Source organism: Rhinolophus ferrumequinum, chromosome 19 (genome assembly GCF_004115265.2).
Source record: "Rhinolophus ferrumequinum isolate MPI-CBG mRhiFer1 chromosome 19, mRhiFer1_v1.p, whole genome shotgun sequence".
In the NCBI taxonomy this organism is placed as follows: domain Eukaryota; kingdom Metazoa; phylum Chordata; class Mammalia; order Chiroptera; family Rhinolophidae; genus Rhinolophus; species Rhinolophus ferrumequinum.
Genome location: NC_046302.1, coordinates 53,083,475 through 53,103,099, shown reverse-complemented (window position 1 = coordinate 53,103,099; position 19,625 = coordinate 53,083,475). Strand labels below are relative to the sequence as shown.

Sequence of the window (19,625 nt, the reverse complement as noted above, 5' to 3'; positions counted from 1 at the left end):
GCAGTTGCTAATACTGCAATCCCATTTTTACACATGAGGACATCTATATTTGCAAAAGTTATGTAAACAGCTCAACGTGTCAGAGCAACTTACAGTATAGCCTCAGAGCTTGGATTCAAACTCAGGACCATCTCACACCAAAGTCTGCGCAGAACCATAAGCCTGCAAAAGCTGATATACACTAGGTGATCGTTAAGTCATACCATGACAGGGAAAGAATCACTCTCTTTCTACTCTGGCATTTTCTAAACCGCCCTGGGGATAACAGTCACTTGATGTACCTGCCAAGAACACAGAAACCCTGATTGCACCCCAGCCTGACTCTGCACTTCCAGCTGACTGAATCATTAAGTGCCTTTGGTGATTCTTATCATCAAGCATTCCTGGTAAACATGGTTCCGTCCAAGGCTTTTCTATTAATTGTGTTTAAAAGGATTATTAACGAAAGAGAGAATTTTCATCATGCATTTTGGGTTTGACCAAATCCTCTGACAGAAAGCTTTGGCCTGGGGTTGAGGCATCTGCCAACAGCACAGCCTGCTTTTTCACACAGAACCTTCTCAATGGTCGCTTTGCATCCAGCTGTGGAGAGAACAGCTCAGTCTCATCCCCAAGGGTCCCCAGATAAATAGCTAAACCACTACATTTGTTGTTTTTGAATTCCTTCATTGTCTATAGGAAGTCTCTGGCTAGCTGTGCTGGAAAGTCTGGAAACAGGTCAGCAAGAGCAGTTCCGGGATTCTTTTCTGTAGCCGTCAGCCAGCTTCTCTGTGCCTGGCTGGGCTCCAGGTATTATAACAGAAGGGGTGCAGCTCTTGAAAAACACCAGCATCCAAGATTTCTGACAATGTATAGGTTTTCACTGACTTTTCCCAGGTCCTGAGTCATTACCAATCACCCATCCTCATCAATTTAAATGTGCTTTTCAAAATAATGGACAGCAAGATACAGAGGCTCCTTTAAAGACATTTAAATCTCATAAAGTAATGATTAAAATACAGGACACAATTGAAGCAATAATTCATACCTATTATGTCTTGTCTGTCCATAACATTAGATAAGTTCCATTTGGCTAGGATTTATATATATATGTAAATATATATATAAAATATATATTATTCCTAAAAAGTTTTCCCAAACAGTGTCTGGCATGTGTATTATTGAGCATTGGTGAATATTGAATAAATAAAAGAAATAAAGTTTAACACATTTCTGCAGATACAAATACGATTGCTTGAATATATCATCAGTCTTTGTCTGTTCCAGACTGAGAGGGGTTGTAGCAGTAGATACCGTAACAGAAAGAATGCTTGTCTCTCCAGCATTAAAAAGGAAGTTGAATTCTTGGGGCAGAGTTGGGGGAACGGAAAATCAGAAAATTAATTTTCAGTGCATCCTGCTTCTAAATCAGAAGTGAAAACCTTGCCGTTTATGATTTGTCTCCATCTCACAGACATATGTTATTTAGACTTTACAGTGTTTTCAAAAAAATTAAGACATTTTAAAAAATTCAGATTATTTCTTACACACACACACACACACACACAGATTTCCTTGAAAAATCAAGGAAACTACCTGGCTACATAGAGCCCTAAATTCCACAGGACAACAACCAATTGGCTGACTTCCCCCACATATGGTACCTCCTGACACAGTGTGGTACCACGATTAGTGCGTAGTTTGTTTAAAGGGTTGCAACAAAAAGTCATGTGCACATCGTACACAGGTGATATGTGTCAGCTATTATCATTAGCATTTGTACGTTAATACCAGCATCGACATGACAATTACCTACCAACTCTGCATAGATCCGTGGCCCAGGACCCCGGCAATGAATGTCGTAGCACCTTTCTCCCTCCTTGGCTAGTTTCTTCTACAATATCAGCCAACAGAACTTTCTGCAAAAAAAGCGGGTGCTCTCTATCTGTGTTATTCACTACTATAGCTATTAATCAGAAGTGGCTACTGAACACTGGAAATGTGGATAGTGCAATTAGGGAATTGAATTTTAATTGTATTGATCTTTAATTAATTTTAATTTAAGGAGCCACGTGGGTCCAGTGGCTACTGTACTGGCCAGCACAGCTCTATAACTTCACTCAAGCACACCTTTTCCTCCCCCTCAAACTCGCTTTCTGGCTCTGAAACGAATTTATGTTCTGTTGCGAGTAGCTGGCAATATGTTAAAAATGTGACCTCTCCGAAGGTAATTTGCCAATTTTGCATGATCGAAATGACATTTAAAATTATTTAAAATTCCTTTCGTCCCCTTCCCCACCCTACCCCTATAATTCTAGGCTAGCGCCTCGGATCTCACATCATGTATTTTTAACAAGCACTTCTAGGTGATCCTTACAATCAGGGAAATTTAATACATTCCACCAAAGGCATGATTTTCAAAGAGGGGAAGGAACGAAGAGTCAGCGCGTGCCGTGCTTTGCTGGGCATTTCTAAACAACATATGCCAACCTCCCACCCTACCTTCCACTATCCTGCCCCCACTCAGCAAACATACCTCAAACACCTATCGTCACATCCACTGCTTCTTATACGCCTCTCAGTGGGAGCACAGCCCTCTGGTGGGTCATTTCAAAGTCAACACTTTTCAGGTGTGAGCCAGCTCTGTTCTCTTATGATGACTGATACCCTAACCCACAAATGTCAGCCTCCATAGCAATGTTTGACTAGACTCTGAACTGCTTTCTCAGTGTGAGTCATGACGGATCTCTGAACGTGCTATGCAATCATCTTTGCTCTCTTGAGACTTTGAATATGGAGTCCGAAAAGGATCATTTATTTGTGTCTGATGGTAGAATCAAGGTGATATAAACTGGTGCTGAGGCTTTGCCATGCTCAGTCATATTTCCATGGCAGGTCTAGTAAAGCTGATCCTCAGAAAAAGGGGATAAGGAAGTAAAAGGCAGACGCAGACAGAGAAGTCTCCTGGGCTAGGGTCGGTAGAGGAAGGAATCTCACTTCGAGGGAGGACATCTGCTGAGGAATGTGCTGTAGGCTGGACCTTACTAGGTGACAGCACTGAGCGGAGGTTGCTGATGGACATATACCAACCCCGTCTGTCACATCTGCTCCACAGCTACACTCTCCCTGTTTTCTGGGGAATTCATAAATCACTGCAAGTTGGTCCCTCAAGGACCCAGGAAAAACTCCTCTGCTACCTTCCACTTCATCGATTTGCTCCAAAAATGTGCAATACAAGTCCCACTGTTCCCAGCTTGTCTTCATTTTTCTCTCCTCTCTGTTTTACAAATCCTATTTACCCCACTATCTCATGTGTGAATGAACAATTAGTGTGTAAAATAATGAAACTAGCTGCAAAAGAGCTATCTGCATGTCTCTGGGTTATTCTGCAACACTTGCCACCAGTCAGTCCCTGGGCTCCTGCCAGCCTGATGATGTTTGTCACAGCGGCCAAATGGCCAAACGGCTCCTCAGAGACATACCCCCCTCGCCCCCCGGTGTGTAGAGAAGAGGAATGAGAATCCTTGTCTTAGAACAGTGACTGTCAAATGTGCTGTGCACCTGAGGAAGCTTTAAAAAGTGCAGATCACTGGGTCACACCCTTGGAGAGTCTCCATCCATAGGGCTGGAGCAGACTTGACAAACTGGCATTTTTAATGGGATTTCTGAAACTGGTGGCCCAAGAATTTTAATTTGAAAAAAACACTGTCCTAGAGGAAAAAATGCAGATAATAATAAAGGTGGTTAGGGTGTGCATATGAATCTGTGAGTGTGTGTGTCTGAGCGTGTGTGTGTGTGTGTGTGTGTGTGTGTGTGAAACAGGGTATGCTTTTTTTTAAACATCAGAATGGCATTTCTGATAAGCCTAAGGTTACTTCTTCCCTTCCTGTTTTGTAGCAATTGATTTACTGCCACTTGCGCCAGGTGCCCAGCCGAGGCTTTTAGATGAGGTGACACAGCTGGGTTTAGGCATGGCTTCGGTCAAACGAAGAGACATGCACACGTGATAAACAACAGAAAACCAAGTGTGAAGTAAGTAACAAATGAAGTAAGGGCTGGCTCTGGAACAAACTGCAAAGAGATGACTGAAAGCCCAGGAGATAATTCAGGACTTGATTTGAATAATTACCAACAGTTTGCACATAACCAACTTTTAGAACCAGTGGGCTCTGACGGGCTTGCTCGCACTCAGCAGTATTGACCTCCTGGGCTGGATAAGTCTTTGGTTGGGGGTAGGGGTGCGGCTGTCCTATGCACTGTAGGATGTTTAGCAGTGTCCCTGGCCTCTACCCTATACATGCCACCAGTTCCCTCATCCCCTTGTGACAATCAAAAATTTCTCCAGACACTGCCCACTGTCCCCTGAGGGGCAAAATGGTCCCAGGGTTGAGAATCAGTGGTATAAGATGGGAGTCGGGGGGCGGGGGTGGGACAAGAGCCGCATCTTGTGTTCCCCTCATCATTTTCACTTTGTCTAAAAGTTTCCTTCACGGTGAAAGCAAAACTATATAAGCAGATGTGGTAGCAATAAAGCTTCCCATTTATGAAGACACGGTTTTAGTGCACTTCTGGGGAAACTTCTTTCCTTGGAATTTGGCTTTGGTATTTTAAAATTTTTATAAATCCAGTTACTGTCAAACAGGCTCTTGTACAGCTGGATACACAAACTCAAGAAAGACTCTCAGCCACGTCTTCATTAGCACCTCTGCAGACAAAACCCCTGCCATTTTGAGATGTGGTGTATTCCAAACAACAGGCAGAAAGAGTACTTCACGATTCCACTGCCTGCTTTAACTCTGTGCTTTTGTCTCTATTATTGGTATGGCCTATTACTGCTGCCCATTGTGCAATAAAATTGGCAGTTTAAGTTTGGTGTTTGTTTCCGTACAATCACAGCGGCTATCTCCCCACACTCTGAGGCAAACACTAATTCTAATCGTGCTCATGGATCTCTGTAACATACATCTCACCTGGGTAATTGGTTCATGAAATTTGCATCTGAGCACTCACAGCCAAAACCAGACCAAGGAAGGACTATGCTAAGGGAGGAGTAACAGTCATCCCCAGATGCAAACACCTGCCCGCTGCACAAGCCCCCACACTGGACACCTAGGCGTGGTCAGGAGTTGAATGCACAGCAGTTGGCTGTTGGATGTCTTTGGCCAGAATGACAGATCATGGGCAGATAAGGTTTCAGTCGAGGGACTTTATGTGGTATCTTAGCTTGTTTTATTCCTTGTACTTTACCTCTCCGTAAGGCGATGTAATAATGTTTACCTCATGTTCTAAGGCTCAGAACTTGAAACAACCTATCTTAAGACATAAAACCCTTGCAGAAATCCTCCTTAAAATGCAGGCTAACGTTCCAGTCTTTGGTATCCCTTTAATTAAGTCACCCCAAGATATAGCTCCCACCACCGCCTGTGCAGCAACAAACTTCACGGCGTGGTTGGGAGAAAATGACCTTCTGATTCTGCTCTTTTAGATCAGAATGCTTGTTTCCTCTTGTGCCATAAAATAAGGGTGATAATTCAGGTTACCATTCAGCAGACACTCAACAAGAAGTGCCAGGTTCTGGGCTAGGTGTTGAAGAATTAAGGAAAAAAAGAAAAGGAAGGAAGGAAGGAAGGAAGGAAAGAAGGAAGGACGGAAAGATGGAAGGAAGGAAAGAGGAAGGCAACAAGGAAGACAGGTTCCTGCCTTGAGAATCTAGAAAGCATCATCTCTGTTGTCAGTAGCATGGCTGGTGGTTTGGTTGAAAGATGTTCAAATAAAGAAAACAGATTTCTATAAGTGCTTTGGAATCACAAGTAAAATCTCGTGTAGATTTAAGATCTTTTTACATAGTGGGAAATCCCCAAAGCGATAGACTGTACTGTTTCTTCCCTTATATTAAAATAAGATACTGCTCCAGGATTCTGAATTCAGCAGCTGTTAGTATATGTGTCTCTTGCCACACTCATAAAGGTTTTTAATGCACAATAACATAACATACAGCTCATCCCTTCTATGGTTGGATGCATTATTTATATCTAACTAACTTTGTACCATCTTCGTGTGTGGAAGGAGCCGTAATTGGAGCTATCTTTTTTTAGTTCATAGGAAACAAGACTCTTCATTTTTCATAGTGCCATTTACCCTCCACCCTTTCTGACAATAATTAGAATCGTTCAGCTGTGGCTCCTGTTTTATTTCAATGCACTCACAACTGGGAGACGACGCTATTCATTGTGAATTAGCCTGAAAGCTTACCTGAGCACGTTGAGAGGTGAGCTGTATCCCACAGCTTCAGGGCAGACGCATGGGGCTTAACTGCAGACCACAACGTCTGTACCTGCATTCGTTCACCTGTAAAATGAACATGATCACATCGATGTTAATAAATTTGTAAAAAAAAGGCTTGCATGGAAGTTAAAATATTCGCCTAGCAGATGTCAGTGCTCACAATAATCTCCATGACTCACCTTCCTCAGTGTCCCGAGTCCCGAAGCACTTGGGATCCACAGAATAAAAGAATCCCACCCACACATTTTGTTCTCAGTAATGGGTCTGTCTGCATATTTACTCACTGTTTACCCACGCTAATTCCTAGGCACTTTCCAAAGCTCCTCCTTGCAGAAAATTATAGGAATCTCTGCAGTTGGGCTCCTCTTTCCCCTGACTCCACTCTCTCCCATAAATGACGCTGGAAGCCATGGGTCATCTTCCTCCACCAGGGGCCACACAGGGGACAATCCAGACAATTCCAGGAAGTTCTGTCTCTGGAGTTCAGAAGAGGACCCTTGTTTCAGAGTGAACCTCAGTGGAGGTGATAATGCTCTGTGTAAGTCCAACTGTTAGAGGTTCAACTCATTTCAAACACAGATACGGCACTTACAAAAGGCTGAGTAACTGCTCCTGGTGTGAAGGAGCTTTGAATAGGGCACAGATGTGAGCCAAGCGAAATAGTAAGCATAAAACAAATGATCTAAGGGCTGGACATAGATACAAATCAGAGTGCTGGAGCAATTGGTTCTGGCTAGGGAAACCTAGGAGGTATTTACAGGGGAATTTAAGCGTCTGAGATAAGAGTAAGATAATTAAGAGAATTTCAATAGTCAGAAAAATTTCAGATTGTTAAGTGGGGGTGGTTGGGCAAAAGATGCTATGAGTAAAGAATGGGATAAGCATAGTGACGAAAATGGCAAAGTAAAAGAAAACCTGGCCTTTTGGTTTGGGGTGGGATTCCCAAGGGGACAAAATATAGCAGTGAGGAGGAGGTAGAGGCCACTTTTCGCCTCCGAGGTAAATTATTTTAAATGAATTCTGTGAGCAATGGTCTACTGTGTAGTTGTACCGGGAAGTGATCTGAGCAAGACACTCCTTTCTACCATGAAATGGGAATTTTTATCATACCCCACGTCTGTTCATTTTACCAAAATGGGACGTCGCGGGAAATTGAAGGCATCACCAATCTCCACCTGCGGGATGGACTTGTTCATTTACATCGCTTCATATTTCACTGTATTCCTTCCCATTATTTGTGACAGTTGAGGTCAGAGCTTGGGTTGGCTCATGCGGACGTGTAACCTATCTGTGAGTTCAATAGGTTGGGTACAACAGCATTCACAGCTGTTCTAGGATTTCCACACCCTGGGATTGCAACATGTGTCACAGTCCCGGAGGCACACTGTTTTCTCCTGCCGTGGGTCTTTACTGAAGTCCACTTTCCTTTTTTTTTTTTTTTTTTTTTTTTTTTTTTTTAATAAGAAAGAGGTTCCTTCCGCTGTTTGTCCCATACCTTCCCATATTTATATCGCCGGAGAAAGTCTTTCTATTAATAAAGCTGACAAGCCTTTTTTCTGTTTTCACCTGATCTCCAGCATCCGTGCTCCTGAATTCATTCTCGTATTACTCTGGCATACTGATTTTGCTTTTCTAAACGACAGGCACTTCAGCCAGACTGCCTCTAATTCCTTTCCTCCTCAGCCCTTGCTTTTCCTTAAGGGTGATCTCTGACTTCCCACAGCCTCATCCCGCCTGCTTTTCCCATTTGTAATCAAGCCCAGAACCCCTTCCATCTTCTTCCCACCTCCGCTCTGCACAGCGATCCTCCCCTCCATCACCAAAAGGGAAAGAGCAGGACTTGGCCCGCGGGCGAGGTCTTCAGACACTCACACTCCCAAATTTCCCCCTCCTGTCCCGGAGCGCGCGACCGCCGCTGCATCCCTGAACCAGCGCGCCGGACACCCGCGTGGTGAGGCTCGGGGATTGCGGGGCTCCGCCCGGCCCCGCCCCATTCTGGTTCCCGCCCCGCCCCCTGCCCGGCAGCCCTCGTCAGCCTGTCTCTCTCTGCCCCCGCCCCCAGCCCCGATGCCCCGCCCCTGCCCCGCCCCGTCTCGTTCCGGCTCCTCCCCCGGCCCGCGTCCCCGTATCTCGCTCTCCCCCGGCAGCGCGGCCAGAGCTGGCACCTTGGAACGGCGGCGGCGGCATCGCGGCTGGGGGACGCCGGCGCTCCGCTGGACACGGCGTCCCTGAGAGCGCCTGCCGCGCGCGGATCGGCCTCCCGCGGGCCCGGGCGGCCGGGGGACGTCCGGCGTTCCCCGAGGGCGGGCGTGTCGGTGCTGCGCGGGGCGGGGGCCGAGCGCGGGGCCGCAGCCTGTTGGAGCTTGTGGGGCTCGGGGCTGGGGGCGCGGGTCACCGTGCGGGGGCCCGCCGGCCCGGCTTCCTGTGCAGAGCAGTTTTGTCGAACTCTCCACCTCTGCATCATTGGGGCCCAACGCTGCCAGGAGACCCTGTCCGGATCTGTCGAAGGTAAGTGGACTTGGCCATATAGGGGTGTCTTGTCCCCAAATCACAGCCAGAGTTCGGGGATGGGGACTGGAGCATGGGGGCGGCATGTTGGTAGGAAGCGCACTGAAAAAATGCAACAGGCGGGGCGGATCAGGAAACTCCTAGCGTTAATGTTTCCCATAGAGAGGAGACTTGTCCAAGACTGAAACTTGGGTAGGTTCTTCAAATCCGAAGACGGGCAGAGGCGAAGCTGCTCCTTAAGTCTGGGTCTGAGCTCCCTCTGGTGGCTTCTTGTAAGGATGGAGAAGGAGGCTACAGGTGAGAGATGGGAGCCGAACTGCCTTTCTTTGCTCCCACACATTGTCGTGATTTCTCCTTTGACGAAAGTGACTGGTCTTAGCTCCCCCTTGCAAAGATTCCATGAAAGCTAAACACCTCAGCCGGAATCAGAAAAGGTCCTTTCAACTTTGCTGTTTGTCCCCGAGCCCTTTGTGACCAAAAGAACGAGAATGATAGCAGGATTCGTCTCTGTGTTAAGGGTATTTGAATAAAAATATTTTCAGTGACTAAAGCAAGCCACAGTTAAAAATAAATACTATTGCATACTTACCTGGCAGGGGAGATACCATGATCACGAAGGTGGTTTTCCCAGGGCGAGGCTTATCCATTGCACTCCGGATGTGCTGACCCCTGCGATTTCCCCAAATGTGGGAAACTCCACTGCATAATTTGTGGTAGTGGGGGACTGCGTTCGCGCTCTCCCCTAAATAAATAAATAAATAAATAAATAAATAAATAAATAAATAAATAAATACTGTTGGGAAAGTTAGATCTTGTAGCTGCTGCTTGTCATCTGCCACTACTCATTGTTATCCTAATGTGTGTACATTTAAAAGTATAAAGAAAAAAAGAATCACTTGAGCTAACTTAGATTATACATAATAACAGATTTTATTGTGAATCTGAAATGTCTATCAAGTAGAACATTTAATTCATCAGTTTATATCCACTCCCAGCATACCTGTAGCCTCAGAGAATTTCTTTTTTTCCCCCCTGCCAGAAAGGAGTGTCATGAGAAAGGAACAGAAAAGAGACGTCATTCTTGGTGAAAGGGGAGTTTTCTCTCCCAGTTGGTGGTTACTTCATGACCAGAAGAGAAGTACCTAGGTGGCTGAAGAGATTAGATTTTTCTAGCTGTGCAGATGAAGCTGATAAAAGAAGACATGGACGTGGTTTCTCTGGGTCATAATAGGCTGATGAGTAAGAAAGGCTGAAAAAGACAGATTTGGAATGCGGGCAGGAATTTTGAGTTTTTTGAAACTAAAGAGGACGGTGAACACTGTTGAGGATGTTTTTCTCCCAAAATGGAACAAGAAAAAATTCTGAAAGCAAGAAGTGTAAAAAGTTGAGAGGAATAACAACCGAGCCCACTCCAAGAATTTTAGTACTCATCACCTTCTCTGGGCAAACACACACAAGGGCATCATACATGTTTGGTGATCACACTGCAGGTGATGGTGTCCTATGCGAGGAATGACTTCTTCATTTGGATTTTGGAGCGCTTTTTCTTTTCTGTACAATGTGTGTTTTGACTCTTCCTGTTAGATAGATTTATGCAAAGGAAGTAAATCCTGAATTCATAGTATATTTGACTCACTAGAGCAGTGTTCGCTGTGTGATATGGAAAAACTAGAGTCTTTAACATTCCTTGAAGTTTTACTGGAAGCAAAACTGTGTCAGGGAAATAGATACATAGTGTAAGTTTTCTCTTTTTGGCAACTGCACTTGCTTTGAATGAGCCGAATGTCAGCTGGATTTCACAGCATAAGCGATTTATAGTCTTTGTTTTATCAAGGCCTTAAATGTATGTTTTATACAAAGCAGCTGGGAAACGCATTGAACACTCTGTTTGACATGAATGCATAAGGAAAGGAAATCCCCGATGGATCATGGCGTTAATGTTTACAGGACATTTCTTATTTTTAGCATTAGTGATGTTTGCTTTCTCTACTTTTGAGGAATCTGTAAGCAATTACTCTGACTGGGCAGTTTTCACAGATGATCTAGATCAGTTTAAAACGCAGAAGGTGCAGGATTTCAGATCCAGCCAAAAGCTGAAGAAAAGTATGCTTCATCCAAGTTTATATTTTGATGCCGGAGAAATCCATGCAATGAGACAAAGGTCTCGCACAAGCCATTTGCATCTTTTTAGAGCGATCAGAAGTGCAGTGACAGTGATGCTGTCCAACCCGACATACTACCTACCTCCACCCAAGCATGCTGATTTTGCTGCCAAGTGGAATGAAATTTACGGGAACAATCTGCCTCCTTTAGCACTGTACTGTTTGTTATGCCCAGAAGACAAAGTTGCCTTTGAATTTGCCTTGGAATATATGGACCGGATGGTTGGCTACAAAGACTGGCTAGTTGACAATGCCCCAGGGGATGAGGTTCCAGTTGGCCATTCCTTAACAGGTTTTGCCACTGCCTTTGACTTTTTGTATAACTTATTAGATGATGCTCGAAGACAAAAATACCTGGAAAAAATATGGGTGATTACTGAGGAAATGTATGAGTATTCCAAGGTCCGCTCATGGGGCAAACAGCTTCTCCATAACCACCAAGCTACTAATATGATAGCATTACTCACTGGGGCCTTGGTGACGGGGGTGGATAAAGGATCTGAAGTAAATTTATGGAAACAGGTCGTGGTAGATGTGATGGAAAAGACGATGTTTCTGTTGAATCATATTGTCGATGGCTCTTTGGATGAAGGTGTGGCCTATGGAAGCTACACAGCTAAATCAGTCACACAGTATGTGTTTCTGGCCCAGCGCCATTTTAATATCAACAACTTGGATAATAACTGGTTAAAAATGCACTTTTGGTTCTATTACGCTACCCTTTTACCAGGCTTCCAAAGAACTGTGGGCATAGCAGATTCCAACTATAATTGGTTTTATGGTCCAGAGAGCCAGTTGGTTTTTTTGGATAAGTTCATCTTAAAGAATGGAGCGGGAAATTGGTTAGCTCAGCAAATTAGAAGGCACCGACCTAAAGATGGCCCGATGGTCCCCTCCACTGCCCAGAGGTGGAGTACTCTTCACACTGAATTCATCTGGTATGATCCCCAGCTCACCCCACAGCCTCCTTCTGAATACGGTACTGCAAAAATGCACATGTTCCCTAACTGGGGTGTTGTCACTTACGGGGCTGGGTTACCAAATACACAGACCAACACCTTTGTGTCCTTTAAATCTGGGAAGCTAGGCGGTCGAGCTGTGTATGACATAGTTCACTTTCAGCCATACTCCTGGATCGATGGGTGGAGAAGCTTTAACCCAGGACATGAACATCCAGACCAGAACTCATTTACTTTTGCCCCCAATGGGCAAGTATTTGTGTCCGAAGCTCTCTATGGACCCAAGCTGAGCCACCTGAACAACGTACTGGTGTTTGCCCCGTCGCCCACCAGCCAGTGTAATAAGCCCTGGGAAGGTCAGCTGGGAGAATGTGCACAGTGGCTCAAGTGGACCAGTGAGGATGTCGGTGACGCAGCAGGGGAAATCATCACTGCCTCTCAGCATGGGGAAATGGTATTTGTGAGTGGGGAGGCAGCCTCTGCTTACTCTTCAGCCATGAAGCTGAAAAGCGTGTATCGCGCGCTGCTTCTCTTAAACTCTCAGACTTTGTTAGTGGTTGATCACATTGAGAGGCAAGACGATTCCCCAATAAAATCTGTCAGTGCCTTCTTTCACAACCTGGATATTGATTTTAAGTACATCCCATACAGGTTTATGAACAGGTATAATGGTGCCATGATGGACGTGTGGGATGCACACTACAAAATGTTTTGGTTTGATCATCGTGGCAGCAGCCCCGCTGCTAGTATACAGGAAGCAGAGCAAGCCGCTGAATTTAAGAAGCGGTGGACTCAATTTGTGAATGTTACATTTCAGATGGAGTCCACACTCACAAGAATCGCATATGTCTTTTATGGGCCATATGTCAATGTTTCCAGCTGCAGATTTACTGATGATTCCAACTCTGGACTTCAGATTTCACTCAATGTCAATAATACTGAACACGTTGTTTCCATTGTCACTGACTATCTTAACCTGAACACGAGATTCAACTACCTGGGGTTTGGTGGCTTTGCCCATGTGGCAGGTCAGGGCCAAATCACCCGATTTGGTTTGGGCACTCAAGCAATAGCAAAGCCCGTAAGACATGATAGAGTTATTTTTCCCTTTGGATTTAAATTTAATATAGCGATTGGGTTGATTTTGTGCGTTAGCTTGTTGATTTTAACTTTTCAGTGGCGGTTTTACCTTTCCTTTAGAAAGCTGATGCGATGGATCCTAATACTTGTTATTGCCTTGTGGTTTATTGAGCTGCTGGATGTATGGAGCACTTGTACTCAGCCCATCTGTGCAAAATGGGCAAGGATGGAGGCTGAGCCAAGTGCTGAGTCTTTGTCTCCCCAAGGGCACCGCGTCGATCTTCCCGATGTCGTCATTACCTCACTTCCTGGTTCAGGAGCTGAAATTCTCAAACAAATTTTTTTCAACAGTAGTGATTTTCTCTACATCAGGGTTCCCACAGCCTACATGGATATCCCTGACACTGAACTTGAAATCGACTCATTTGTAGACGCCTGTGAATGGAAGGCAGCTGATATCCGTAGTGTGCATTTCCGTTTGCTGCGAGGCTGGTTGCAGTCTTTGGTCCACGACACGAAGCTGCATTTGCAAAACATTCATCTGCATGAACCCAGTCGGGGCAGACTGGCCCAATATTTTACAGTGAATAAGGACAAAAAAAGAAAATTGAAAAGGAGAGAGTCTTTGCCAGAACAAAGAAGTAGAATGAAAGGCGCCTTTGACAGAGATGCTGAATATATCCGGGCTCTGAGGAGACACCTGGTTTACTATCCGAGTGCCCGGCCTGTACTCAGTTTAAGCAGTGGGAGTTGGACCTTAAAGCTTCATTTTTTTCAGGAAGTCTTGGGAGCTTCGCTGAGGGCACTGTACGTAGTAAGGGACCCTCGGGCATGGATTTATTCATTGCTGTACAGTAGCAAACCAAGTCTGTACTCTCTGAAGAATGTACCGGGGCACTTAGCCAAACTGTTTCAAGTAGATGGAGGGAAAGGCAGATGTAGCCTGAATGAGGGTTACGCTCCTGAATATGAATCGTTAAGGAAAGAATTATCAAAATCCAAGTCAGATGCGGTCTCCCTGTTGTCTCATTTGTGGCTGGCAAACACAGAAGCAGCCCTGAGAGTAAACGCGGATTTGCTGCCTACCAGCTACCAGCTGATCAAGTTTGAAGACATTGTGCATTTTCCTCAGAAAACCACGGAGAGGATTTTTGCCTTTCTCGGAATTCCTTTGTCTCCTGCTAGTTTAAACCAAATATTGTTTGCCACCTCCACAAACCTTTTCTATCTTCCCTACGATGGGGAAATATCACCAAGTAACACTAATGTTTGGAAACAAAACTTGCCTAGAGATGAAATTAGCCTGATTGAAAACATCTGTTGGACACTGATGGACCGTCTAGGATATCCAAAGTTTATGGACTAAATGCTGCAGGTCAGCAGAGATTTGCACTAATACTCCCAGCCCAGTATGTGGCCATGAATTAGAAGAGTGTGTTTATTCTTGTACTCTGTGTGTGTGTGTGTGTGTGTGTGTGTGTGTGTGTGTATGCGTGTGTGTGTGAGTTACTTGCACAGAGATTATTTTAAAAGTAGGCACCATATTTGGTCTAGCAGGATTAATCTTTATGTCAACCCTTTTCCTTACCTTTGTTTCTGAATTTTTTTCCTGCTAAAATATTTCCACTACAGAGGTGTAGATGAAGTTATATTGTAGTCAGGGGAGGTAGGGAGGTTTTAAAGGTGTTTGTCTAACTCTCTCCTTCATCTGCAACTCTGCTGATCTGTCTTGGAACCTCAAACACTGCTAAAGGCCTTGCCATTGTTGATTTACCCAAGCATCCCTTCCTTTCGAGATGGACTACAAACATTCTTCTAACACATTTACCCTGCACAAAAAAAAAAAAAAAAAAAAATCCTTTACCGTGTATCATGTTCAGCGATATCACCGGGGAAATAGTGAAAACTCCTATCAGAACTCAGAACTATAGGATTCCTTCTGGAAAATACACATGGGAATCCAAAGGGATTTTTCTTTTTTCCTTTTTTTTTGGCAGGAACAGTTACTTACGTGAAACCCCTCCTTCAAGTTTTCTACTTTGAAGTAATAAGAAGTCAGTCTTTGAATAATCTGGATGCCAAGGGCTGGTGGAGACATTTTCGACCTGCTTGTCAGTTTAAAACTCTTTTTTGCCTCGAAGCTACAGCTGCTCACCTTCACACCACTCCTACTCTGTCCTTTCTGTCACTGCCGTGTGAAACAATCCATAGTTACTAATTGCTAAACTCCCAATATTTATGGGGATTTTTATCCTCTCCCCCACCCATGATTCAGTTTGCATGAAAGCCTGACACAGACGTAGAATCCAATTTCTTTTTGTGGAACTATCACTGTATGACTCAAAGGAAGCACTGCCCCTTCTGCCAGTATTTTTTTAGCCTAGAATCAGAATTGGAAAACTGCCTGACTTATCTCGCCTCCCTTTGAATGAGACTGCCACAGACTGCCAGTGTCTGCAAAAGTCGAACACAAATGGGAGATGATGTCAGAGGCATCTGTTTCCTTTACCATCTGCATCTTATTATAAATGTAGTCGTCACAAAATGTGGTTCATTTTCTTTCGGTAGGCTCTGAAATCAAAATGCTACCCCATTAAAAGCCAGTGGAGTAATTACAGTGTATTGGATGAAAACCATTAGGCAGTGTCGGGACTTGATGAAAATCTCTGTACAGATTGCTGTCTTCCTGATGTTTCAAACTGTCGTTCCCCCAAGCTCTCTAACACTTGGGAGTCTGTCATTCTGACCTAGATAAAAGTGGTTCTCTCTCAGTAGTTTGTTATTGTGTCAAAATGTGCCTCCAGAGTGATAAAGCTATGGATATGTTACATTCCAGTTAAACCTAACTTGGCTGTCATTATTTTTGCCCCATTCTGGTGTGAATACAGATTGCTCCTCCTCTCCCTATATTTACTTCTTCACAGAACTCTCACTGCTTTCTAACAGTGTCAAAATGAATGAAAATCATACTAATATAGGTTGAGAGGGCAACTGAACACCTGAATCTACACTGTTAATTTTCAAGGAAGATCGTTCTTCCTATCTCAGGGTTTTCAACAAGAATGTACGATTGCTTCGTGGGTGATAACACTATTTCCATTATTGGTCAGAGTTTCCGTGTTTGCTTTCAATTCCCAGGATGCGTGATCTTGAATGAGATCCAATTAGAAGGCTTTGGGGTGGCAGAATGTTAGAGCTGATAAGGTAAGAATTAGAAATGTGTGCAGCAAGTAACCAAGAAGAAAGCAGGAGTTTTACCACTGCCTCTCTTTTAAAATTGTACAGAAACACGCCCACAGGCAGAAAAGAGCCGGACTGAGTATGTGGAGGAATTGGGGGAGAGGTAGGGAATATGAAAATGTAGTAGTTCTGTGAATGAATATGGGAACGTATTATTATTGACAGCTAAAGATAGGGACACGCTTAACAAAATGATCTTCACAGGGCATCCTAACTTGTAGCCACACATAGCAAAATCAAGTTTCTGTCTCTGCTTCCCCACTGCCACCCCAAGGGAAAGTTTGCCGGAGGAGAAGACCTATTTGCAGAACCCTCTGTGAGGAGTGTTCTCCGTGGGTGAGGGAAGGCACAGCCACCACACATGCACGTGTTATGTCACACTTGGGACCCCCTCCCGTCATCTCAGTATCTAAGGTGACTGAGTCTCCCCAAACATCCAGTTCCTGTATCTTAGGGTATTATCCTAGGAAAACATCGAATAGACTTCACTTACTTTTATTCTTGAAAATAAAACAATTATCAGGTATGACACTTTCAAAGGAAACACTTATAAAATGTCTGTGAAATCAATCCCGTTCTTCATTAACTTCCCCAAATTTAGACCCAATTGGGATAAAAGCTTCTGTTAAAATACGAGCATTTAAATCTTAAGACTTTCAAAGTACATGGTAATTTTGTGGATGAAATTAATACAAGTAAATATAGTGGTAGTAATCTGGTGAAATAATGCAGATTACTCACGATGAAATAGGCCATATCCAGAGTTGAATTTACTGTAATGAAAATTCCAGGAAGGATAGGAAATGGGAGAATCTGTTCAGGATGAGGAAGATAAATCTATAAACATGTTGTAATTTATAGAAACCTAGAGAGGAACACGTTTTAAGGAGATGACACAAGAATGCACACACATTAGTCCTAGACACCGTGCATTAGACATTTGATTAGCTGGTTTGTTAGAAGAATTAGTGAATACCTGGCAAGAATGGGATAATTATGTCAGATCCCCAAGGCATGGCAGAGGACCCACCCTCAGCAAATAAATTCAAAGAAAGAACCTGTCCACACACACTGGTGTGTTTTGAAATGCTACCCCTCCTCTCTGCCACTTACTTTTGACTGGCGTCGTTTATCAACAGAGGTTTTCGTGCATTCAAAACAGAACCTAGACATGCTTGATGTATAAAGTATATCACATCCAATTGAGTAGATATTAAGAGCAGTTCTTAAATTGCTGTATTTGATTGGCTTGATTAACCGATAATTAGAAGAATATTCACTGATTAATTTAGGGAAAACTTAATAGAAGGCAGTATGTTCTAGAGGTAAGAAAGCTGAATATTCTAAGACCTATCAAGGAAGGGAGCTTAATATTCTAAGATATATCGAAAAATTTAATATGTGAGCTATTTACTGCTTATTTTAATGACCAAAGTATGTTTACTATATTTAAACAGCTGCTAAGGCCATTTATTTTTTCAGTACTTGACTAATATCATCATTTCCCTTCACGTTGGAAGAAAAATCCAAATAATATTTTAAGAACTTAATGAGTGGTAATTTTTTTTGCACAAAAGATAGGAACTTCAATAAATTCTAACATTCTCTAACTTGTAAATACTTGAGCTATAATTTATATGAACTTATGTTGTGTTTAGTCCCAGAAACATGTCTAATTGATTCTGTTTCTAAAGATGGGTTCAACTAAGGCTTCCAAACCATGGAGTTTTTGTGTGTGTGTGTGTGTGTGTTTTTTCTTTAACACTTTCTAGTTATGCCACTAAGAAACCATATACTCACAATCATAAACTAGTTTATTGGAACTATATGTATAACAAGACTCCTCTATTCATAAATAAATAAAAATCTGAAAGCAACTTGGCTATTGTTGGGAGAATTTGTAACAGCCCTCTACTTTAGGTTTTGGGTGACTGTGCTAGGATTTTGTGTAGAGCCCAGAAGGCAGAAGATGGGGAATGTGGGACAAGATGAATATTGACGCGCAGTCTCACAATTGCAGCCACTAAACTTCCACCCTCCAGGGCTGGATAAGGCTTGCCTCTGCTCTCCTAATTTAACTTCAAGTCTTGTCCCTGACATACACTCAGTCAATTTTATTCTTCTACGTACATCGTCCCCTCTCATTAAATGGCAAGAACACCCCGTACTACCGATATGTACTGGGCTCTACATCTGCCGCTCCTACCACTGGTAGGTAAAGTGTCCATTCAACCCTGATAGCACTAAAAAGAGGATTCGTACAGGTTGCTTGAGATATTCCAAGGAGATGGTGCATGAGGTTAGCACAGTGAAGATATTTTTTTTTAAGAGAGCTATCATGAATTAGTCTCAATATATGCTACACATGAACCACAGGATTTATTGTATGTCAGTACAATCCTCACAAGAACTCTGTGTGGTACTTATTTTACAGATACATTTGAAACCCTTATTATCTCTATAGGAAATGTGCTTTGGTGAATGAATTGTGAGCAGATTTACAATTCATCCGTCAGTTCACTTATTCACCATACTTTTGGGGTATTTTGAGGTATTGATTAGCATGAAGGAAGTAGAACAATTGGTTGACTATGACCTTTCCCTGTGAGGACTTGGCAGTCTCTCTAGAGATGGCAAAACGAGTAGGAATTGGTCAAGAAGACCGAGGAGGGGGACGGCAGCGAGTGATTACCGCTGGACCAATGGTGCCGGGAAGCGTTACATGTTCTGTAATAGACATGGTTTATGTATTTATTTCTGAAGTGGTGGTTATGAGATAAGGGAGAACTTTACCAGGTTAGAGGGAGTTTTTGGTAAATTTGGGTAGAGATCATATATTATTTCCTTAATTAGGTTTTGGCCCTATAGTTGTCAGCATGTCCTATCAATTTCCAAAGAAAGAAATGCAAATAGAACAAAATCACTGACACTTGCTGTCTCCCCATGCCCACTCACAACTACCCCAGCACATTTCTAACAAAGAAACTTGGTCTCTAATTGAATATCAACGGGCCTGAAGAGCATGTGGTCTGAGTGGTGGCCATGCCGGTCATTGCTGATGATGACGGGAAGAGGGAAACCGCTCCTTCACCCGGGCTCCAGCTGGCCAACAGCACCTCCTCTCCGTCCCTTCCAGATGCATACTGCCAGGCACCGCTATGAGCAGTGGGAATGCGATGGCGAGCAGAACACACATGTGCCCGACCGCCAAGGAACTGACTAGCTAGTGGGGACTGTGAAGGAACAGGTCCACAGCCGCATGTCACGGTGGTCCCAGCACAAAGGGCCATCTCCAAGTGCAAGTGAATCCTTTTGTCAAATCTGCGATTCACAAATACTTAATTAGAATTCATTGTAGGAAAATAACGATCTGTTGTTCTCTTCCTGACCTTGTAGATGATACGAGAAGGAA

General features: G+C 43.6%; 1 protein-coding gene and 1 non-coding gene across 5 annotated transcripts in view; both read left to right on the top strand.

Moving 5' to 3' along the window:
- Positions 1 to 8,568: 8,568 nt before the first annotated feature.
- Positions 8,569 to 19,625, top strand: part of DSEL (dermatan sulfate epimerase like) — a 62,212-nt gene continuing 51,155 nt past the window's right edge. For 2 of the 4 annotated variants that reach the window (XM_033087316.1, XM_033087314.1), the window contains exons 1-2: positions 8,569 to 8,772; positions 9,812 to 14,348. In XM_033087316.1, the coding sequence (XP_032943207.1) occupies positions 10,701 to 14,339 (3,639 nt within the window). In that variant the 5' untranslated portion in view covers positions 8,569 to 8,772; positions 9,812 to 10,700 and the 3' untranslated portion in view covers positions 14,340 to 14,348. Of the gene's footprint in view, positions 8,773 to 9,811; positions 19,343 to 19,625 lie in introns of those variants that run through there. The other 2 variants (XM_033087315.1, XM_033087313.1) reach the window with 2 other exon arrangements.
- On the top strand, positions 9,354 to 9,517 carry LOC117012027 (U1 spliceosomal RNA). The gene has a single exon (XR_004421104.1). It is a non-coding gene; the product is annotated as a U1 spliceosomal RNA (small nuclear RNA).